General features: G+C 43.7%; 1 protein-coding gene across 1 annotated transcript in view; it reads right to left on the bottom strand.

Annotated features, from left to right (window-relative positions):
- Positions 1-1,594: 1,594 nt before the first annotated feature.
- LOC106896653 overlaps positions 1,595-8,378 on the bottom strand; it is a 17,034-nt gene continuing 10,250 nt past the window's right edge. Inside the window, exons 12-22 of the mRNA XM_014956766.1 lie at positions 6,042-6,159; positions 4,978-5,183; positions 4,235-4,352; positions 3,989-4,155; positions 3,764-3,864; positions 3,551-3,672; positions 3,382-3,432; positions 3,093-3,276; positions 2,887-3,010; positions 1,888-1,984; positions 1,595-1,677 (exon numbers count right to left, since the gene is read on the bottom strand). Of these exons, the coding sequence (XP_014812252.1) occupies positions 1,595-1,677; positions 1,888-1,984; positions 2,887-3,010; positions 3,093-3,276; positions 3,382-3,432; positions 3,551-3,672; positions 3,764-3,864; positions 3,989-4,155; positions 4,235-4,352; positions 4,978-5,183; positions 6,042-6,159 (1,371 nt within the window). The remainder of the gene's footprint in view (positions 1,678-1,887; positions 1,985-2,886; positions 3,011-3,092; positions 3,277-3,381; positions 3,433-3,550; positions 3,673-3,763; positions 3,865-3,988; positions 4,156-4,234; positions 4,353-4,977; positions 5,184-6,041; positions 6,160-8,378) is intronic.

Below are 8,378 nucleotides of genomic sequence, written 5' to 3'. Positions count from 1 at the left end.
GGGAAGCGTGCCACCTGTATGCACTAATCAGTGTTATATGCGCTAATTGGTGCGTGTGACCCAGCCAGCCTGTCCCCCAGCAGGGGACAGAGGCTGCACGAGCTGTGCAGACCCACTGGGGACCACACACATGTGCGTTGTCACCCCATATTGGCATCAGTGGGATTGCCCCTTCCTCGCTGTTGTTGGACACCTACTCCTCCTGCAGACACCCCTTCTGTTACAGTGCAGGCACTTCCTGAGGGTCATGACAGGTGGTCACGCGTCTGTTTTGTCCTTGATCTCTAGAAAATGACCTTTCTAATATTTATTTTCTTTAAGAAATGTTTTCTGTGGGCACAGAAAATAAAAACCCGCAGCAGGTAACTTGTCCTCTGTAATCAAGCATCCATCTTCCATGTTGTGGAGTTAGTTTTTTTCCCTACTTGGGCAGGTGAGAGGAAAGTGAGGAACTAACAAGTTTCCAAGAAGCTCGGGTCAATGAAATGTTATAGACAAAATTCTGCATTAATGACATAAAAAAAGTATGCCATCATGGTGCACGTGGAAGAGGCCCGAAGCAGCAGGTTCTTGGCTCTTTGAAGCCAGCGTGGGTACTCCAGATGGCTGCTGTTGCACATTAGCAAGGAGATGGTCTGCACTTACATTACTTTTAATGTATTTTTATTTGACTTTTCAGATTTGCACTTTACATTCACATGGGAGGATTGGCAGTCACTTTATGAAATATTACAAGAAGCAGCCATCATCAGGGCTGGAATAATTTTAGGAATCTGCAAGTCCGCATTTCAACAGCTGGAAGAAACAAGAAGTGTTATTTTTCAGCCTTGGGTTATTTTCTGTTGAGTTTTCTTTCATAGCCACTTCAGAGAGGCAAGAGTTTTCAACATTTACCAATCCTGTGAGCAGACCCTGCACTTTCCAGTGTTGTGGTGCCGTTCTCGGTCCCATCGTCTGGTCTTTTCAGGATAGTTCTGGTGGTCACTGAAAAGGTAGCCCCTGTGTCTAGTTGCACCGTTTAGAAAGCAGCCAGCTCAGCAGAGCCTTCAGGTGCTGTTGGAGACACACACAGAGTGAAGTGAGGAGCCGAATAGCTCTTGTTCTCCAAAAGTGAACAAAGCTATAGGATAAACACAAACGGTTCTGGGGAATTGGATCCTTCAAAAGAATTTGGAATATGGTGGTGATCTGTGCTTTAGTGTTCATTTTTTAAAATTTTGGATCCATTTTCTTTCAGCTGAATGGTGATGACTGCTGGGGGCAGTCCAGTTGAAAACCTGTTGAAATAACATCTGGTTCCAAAACTGCCTGCTACAGCCCAACTCCAACATGCCCTGCTCTCCTGCTGGCATCTTGTCCAGAGCCGTGCCACCTGTGTTTGGCTTGGCAGGTAGCTCTCCTTCTTCCTTCTCTTACAGACTCAAGCTTATACCAGGAGACTGCAAATCCTGCCTGTGCCTGAGTTGTTGTCCCAGAACTTATTGTTGTAAGGTCTTGAAGGACAGGCTATGGATTGCTTGTGCCCCAAAGCATGGTGACCTCTCTAGGTGAGTACACAGGACCTGGGGTTCTTACCACATTCACTTTACGTGCATCATCTTAGATCTGGATCAACAATCCAGACTGGTCCAGCGAGTGTGTAGCCCCGGAGACTGGCTGAATGGTGACCTGGAAAGGCTGAGAATGATACAGAGTGTATTTGTGTGCTTTTCCAAGAACACATACATGCTGCACAATAGGTGCTAATGCATTAAAGTATGAGCTAAATGTAATGTTATACAGTCTGTGTCCAAGGCATTCCAGATGCCAAAACCAGAGGTCCTAAATCTCTTAAAAACATCACCTCAGGCATGCTTTGCAATGGCTCTTTTTCTCCTGAACACCTACCCTTCTTCTCCCTGCTTGAGCTGCATTGTCCTCTGCAGGGGCTGCCAGGCAGTACGTTCGTTGGAGAGCAGGCTGCCACCAAACAGTGCACGTACACCTGAGAAAGAGAAAAAGTACCATTTGGTCCATATCAAATCCCTCTTTGCAGAACACTATTTTGTCTTTTGTCCGTCTTCTGCAGAAGTTCCAGCTGATGAGACTTAGGCTTGATTGAGCATGCAGCACCTTCTAGCTGAACCTGCCTTGAATTTCAAATTTGGTGTCAAAGAAGCCCTCAGGCAGTTTGGTAACTGAGAGGCTGAGACAGGAGAAGTTAAAACCTCATGAGCTGCAGTGAGGCTATGTATCAAAGCTAGACAGAAACCCAATCTAGTGCTAGATGCAGCTGCACACTTAGGAAGCAGCACAAGCCAGAATTGCATCATGTTCATTTCTAGCAAGTTCACAAGCTGAACTCCTTATGAAAGGCCAAGTAAAAAAATTATGTAGCTACTTAAGCTGCTGAGGCAGGGGTACTGCCATGGCTCGTATCAGTACATGTGCTAGAGACCACTCATCTGGGTGCACTAGGAATAAAGTACCCTCAGGTGACTGTCCTGGGTTTTCTTTACTCTTCTCAGACCTGTTAGAGAAGAACAGAACCTCAAAAGTGTAAGACTGAGCCCCCATGCTTCTGCTTCCCTGCCCACTGAGCTGCCATCTGAAGAGATGGTTGACTGGCTGGGACAGGTGGGAGACAACAGAGATGAACTTCATGTGGATATTATGGCATATAAGTTGACTTTTCTGTTCATTTTGAACTGAAGTGCTATGACTATGATCCTATAAAAAGTAAGAAACACCATATAAAAATCATATTTATATACCAAACTCTTTTGTTTACTCCAGCCCGTCCAATCTCAAAACTGTGTTGCACAGCAGATTTGAGAAAAGAACTAAAGTGGTCTTAAGAGGTTCAAAAGGTAGGCTTCATGAGTGGGAGGTGAGCCTTTGACTTACTCGTTCCAGTTGATGTGTCAGGGTCCTCACTGCTAGCCTTTTGAAATGGGAAGGATGTCTCACCCTGGGACTCAAAGCTACTGGACAGAACTCTGCAACATACTCACTGCCGTTAATCTCGCACCTATTTGAGAGAGCAGATCAACAGATCTAGAAGAAATTAGGGCTTTGCTGATGAACTCATGGGTCATTCAATAACTACTTGCCCATCCACAGTGATGTTCCATCTTGGGGTGCTGTTGAAGTCTCGGGACCCGGTTACCCAGCAGTTTTCCAGGTATAACTCAGCATCAGGGCTCGCGTCTTTCAGCTCCACCTCAAGAAACACAGGCTCCACAGCTCGCTTGAGTATTGCCATGTTGGACTCATAGAATTCCATGAAAGATTCATCTCAAGAAAGCGTCAGGGGATTTTGTTGTTTAATTTTATTTAAACTTTAAATTTTAAATTCAAACGTGTTTGGAATTTTCCTGATTATCTTAAGAGGAAACTTACCTTTGGACACTCTTGAAACTACATTCAGGGCTTGTCTTATCCTTCTGTACACTGCGGAAAAGGAAATGTTAGTGAGGTTCTTTAGTAGAAAGAAAGGCATGTCTTAACAAGGGAACTTACAGCTGAAGGAGTCACAGAAGTTTAAAAATGGAGGAGGAGAATTTCTTACCTGCAATGTTTGATCTTGGTACCATTGTACCGGAGCCAAAGGAAGGTGATGTGGACGGATCACTAGCGAAGGCACTTAGCACTAGGGTCTCTTTTGCTTGGTAGTAGCACAAGACTGATAGTCTGTAATAGGAGAAAGGGTAATTTTTGTGTTTGCTTTTACTTTCCAGCAGCCGTATCAAAGTGAGCAATGTCAGTGAGAAGTAGCTCCTACCTGTAGTCTGGGTCTCTCGTGATTGTCGGTATGCCCTGTCCTGGAAGAGTCTCTTTCTCATAAGAGATTTCGTTTTCATAAATAATGTGATCACCTTCAAACTGTGCATATGGGAAGCTCATTAAAAATTTAATCTTCTCAGGAGCTGGGGCAGGAGAACAAAAGAGAAAATGCAGGAGAGACAGAGACTTCCAGCAGATGTATCTGCTTCGGCCATGGGCTTACCCTTACTGAAGTGCCACAGGTAGTGACATGGAACTTGAAGAAGGCATGTTCATCATTGTACTCTCTAGGCTTGCAAGAGCTATCCCTTAGTTTGGTTTTACTCATATCAATGGCAGGAATTGTCTTCATTTGGGCAGATATCATTATAGTACCGTCTGGTTGGCATACTGAGGAAATCAGAGTTGGTTATGAACTCAAGGAAATAATCACAGATCTTTTTATTGATTGATCACTTGTATAACTTACTTATAAATGCTGAAGAATTAAAATTGCAGCGAATGGAGAACATCTGTAAGGTCTCCATAGTTCTCATTTTCCTTAAGGCAACGTCAAACCTTGCTTTAATTTTCTGAAAGGAGACTTCCTGTGAAGGAGGTGATAGAAGAGGTCTCATGTTAAGGCATGTGATCCATATGTACAAAGTTCTGCTCTTTAGCTTGTGCCACTTGAATACTAAGAAGTCACAAGAGTTAAGTCAGTGTGAAGACTTGAGTCTGATGCAACATGGGGGCAGAATTTTTCTGGTACAAATTAATTGGTCATTGTCACAGTGATAAATTTTGGCTGGTTATTGTAGAATAGTTCAGATGTTTATTACAGCATCAATTTTCCCCTGCCATGTCTTAGCATTTCTACAAAATGTTCCTTTAAAAGAGCTTCTTTCATAAAAGCTATATTGAAATATTGTTTCTGGCTCAGTGCAAATGGGACATTTTGCCTCATCTTACTAAAAATAACGAGGAGTTTGTTTTTGAAGACTTGGTGCATATCTTTTAGAGACAACTTAGCGCTGCAGATTACATAATACATGGCATTACCAGAAGGGTCCATGTCCGATACCTCTTGTCTTACTTGCACTGGCTTAGAGTCATTCCCTCTGGAGGTTTTCCAACGCATTTAATACTGCAGCACTGCGAACCGTGGCTGTAGCTGTATGACCAAAGAGCCCTACATGCTTTAAAGAAGGCATTGCTATACCCTTCATGTACCTCATAGATAACTCCCACAGCAAACAGAGGGATTTGCAAGATCAGGTGTGTAGAATTGGTAGCTGCAAGATACCCGTTTGTAAGCGCGACGTGCCGGTTCAGGGGCTTGCTACCAAGATACAGGTTCCAGTACTGGTGCAAGCCAAAAGTAGGGATGGCCAGATACAGGTTTTCTTTATCACAGTAACCAACTGCTTCTGGTATTTCTGTGGGAAGAAGGTGGGATGAAGTGTTAGCGATGAGGAGAGTTCGAGCGATGACGTTTGGCCCCGGCAGGGACTTCTCTCACGGGTAAATTTTGCACTGGGGCTGCAGCAGTGCTGTTGGGTGCGTACTGGCATCGTCTGGGGCTTTGGCTCTGCTGCAGAGGTAGCAGCTCACAACTGGGGATGTGATGGGGAATCCTCATGTTTTATCGCTAGCCTGCCAGCTTGCTTCCAGGGCTGCTCCCTGTTTCAGGAAGGCAAGCTGAGCTGGGCATGTAAATATATTTTTCTGGTCAGCCTTCTTTGGGTTGAGCTATTTCAAAGATAAAGCAGGGCAGTGAGGAGACTCTGTCACTTTTGTCTCCAAAAATCTAAGACGTTTGAGAAAGTACCAGTCAGACCTCCTGACTGTTTCAATAACCTGCTCTTGGTGGCTGATTGTCTCCTTACAGAAATGCTGTCTTTGGAGTTCACAGCAATTTATTCAAGTTCTGCCCTGGATGCAGAGGCAGAATTACATTTGAGGACAAACTGAAACTCGTAGCAATGTCTGAAAGTTTTGCCAGTAGATGTATGTTCAAGTTATGAGGCATCTCGTTTGCTGAGTTTGCAAGCCAACTTCTTTTACACACTAGTTTTTATTGCTCTCAGTGTCTCGAGGGCAGGCTGTCTTGCCAGTATGCAGAAGAGCTGCCATCAGAAAAGCAGCAAGCTGGCCATGATACCAATAATGAGCTATTGAAGGGTGGGGTTTTCCCAAAAGCTCTCATCCTCAGCCTAAAGCTGTTCTCACCGAGCTCAATGAAAATCTAAGCCACGCTGTTGATGCAAGCGAGTTAATATCAGGGGAAAGCTTACCAATATCAGCAATGACACACTCCACCTCTGCAGAATGATAATAGAGTGTCATCTCCGGCCCCACACTTATAGTGTAGTTAACGAGGAGGGTATATTTTGTTTCATTTCTATTCACATACTGAAAAAGAGAGAAGTGTAAGGCTGCAGTAGCAATGGCTTCCAGCACAGAGAGGAATGTATATCCTGAGCAGAACTAAATAATTATTCCAACACCCTCCTCTCCCCTGCACATAGCTCAGTCTCCAAAAACATCGCTTCGTTTGGCCTAAAACTACTCAGAAATCTGGACTGGATTCAACAGCTCTTTCGGCCAAACACAAATGTGGAGAGTGCAGTGCCTGTTCAGAAAATGGAGGCAGAAGTGAACACAGTGGTGTTTCCTCTGTGGCCCACTGGTGAAAAGAGCTCAGAGAGGGTGATCCGTGTCCAAATCCTTATTCTTTCCTCAGAGTGTGGGCTGAGCCCAGGAGAGCGAGCAATCAGCGAGACAGGTGTGAGGAGACGCTACGAGAGACCCCTCTCTCTGTCCTCACTTACTTCACGAAAAGTGCCCCCAAAGCAAAGCTTGCTGTTCAACTTGAAAGAAATACTTCTGAAAATTTTTGGCTCACTTTGATCCTTAATGCAATTTAACTGTGGTTTGGCTGCAGCCTGAAAACTATTTGCTCAAGTTCTGATCCTCTGCCTTCACAATGTTGTTCCTTGTATGAGAAAACAACATCGCGGCTCTGTGTGATTCGGTGGAAACAGTGGTAGAGGACTCGCAGTTATGCATCCTCCCCCAAAATCAGAGGTTGAATTCCCTCTGTGAGTTTATACTTTTTACAAATATTTAGATTAGAAATGGTCTGAAGCTTAACAAAATTAGATTTAGAATACCCTGGTTCTGTCTGTACATGCTCGCATGGTGCACGGCCTGTGCCAGGGGTCAAATGGCTCGGCATAAACTGTAAGTTCAGGAATTACTGGATGTTGGTAACTGGTGTTTCAGGATTTAAATAATTGATTTATTTTTCCAAGGAACTTCTGTTTCAAGGGACAGCGTTTAATAGAGATTTGACAAACCTCTTCCAGCTGGGCATGCACTCAGACATTAGCCGTGCTGGCAGACACTAAAGGAAGTCATATTTCATACCATCTAATCACTTGTGATGCTCCATATCTCCCAGAGACTTGGGGAGAGCAAGGTGGGGACATACAAGCCTCTAATCTTAATTCAGATGAGCTCAGGCTCATTGACACCTTTATGGTTGAGGAACAGTTGTTGGCTAATAAAATCCAGACTTTTTGGTTTTGAAAAGGGACTGCCCTACCTCCTCCGCTCAGCTTCTGAAGTGACCTCCTGTATCTTACCTCCTTTAGAACATACGGATCATCAAAAGAGACTTCCAGGACAAATCCTTTTGTTCTGTTGGAGAAGAGAGTTTCATAAATCTTAAACCCATGGTGCTGTGCTTCTCTCAGGGTAAATGGCACATTTCCTATTGTGATTGCCACCAGAGAGACATCGGGAAGAAAGTGTCCAAATGCAACATTAAATAGCCTTTCCTCTGGTAGAGTATCTGTAGGGAGAGAACATCAAATTACTGCTGATGTGGATCAAGTAAAGAAGACAGTTGGGGTGGCCTCCCATTCAAGTTCCAGGAAACTTAGCCAACAGCCATCTCTTTAATGGCTCTGATTAATGAGTGTTTGTGTTCTAGTCAGGTCTGAGTACATGAGAATTGCTTCAAGCTGCAGGAGATTAACAATAAATACATACAACTTTATAGCAAGTGGGTTCAGTAACTTTCTAGAGGTGCCCTGAGATGTGCAATGACTTTCCTATAAGGAAATTTAGAATCTAGTTCAGCCACATAAAATATGGAATATTGTATGCCAAGAGGCTTCTTTTTCTTTCTGTATCAGTTATCCAGAGTTTATATCAGTTTCAAAGATGTTTAGTGTCTTAATGCATTGGAAAATATAATTTAAAAAATATTACTGCACCATTGGTTGGCACAATGATTTAAGTATGCTCCCAAGATAACAAATGCAGGCAGCAGTTTTGGGGAGAAAATGCTATCAATGAATGCTGTCCTAAGACAGTTCTGCTGAATGTGATAATTGCACAATGCAACCTCTTTATTCTAGCGTCCCAGCTCTCACTGGAAAAATCTGGATGCTAGTGTGAAAGAAATGTTCACATTCTTATCAGCAACTGCTAATTTTCCTTTCATCCCATAGTGACGGGTGATAAATGGTACACCCGCTAAGGCTAAAGGCTTGGGGCTTTTTTTACCATCCCTTCCCTCTTGGCTTTGGCTAGAAAATTGGTGTGTGGCACAGGTCAAATGA

This window comes from Calidris pugnax, unplaced genomic scaffold (genome assembly GCF_001431845.1).
Source record: "Calidris pugnax isolate Ruff unplaced genomic scaffold, ASM143184v1 scaffold171, whole genome shotgun sequence".
In the NCBI taxonomy this organism is placed as follows: domain Eukaryota; kingdom Metazoa; phylum Chordata; class Aves; order Charadriiformes; family Scolopacidae; genus Calidris; species Calidris pugnax.
The sequence above is the reverse complement of the archived record's forward strand: the minus strand, read 5'-3'. Positions and strand labels throughout refer to the sequence as shown.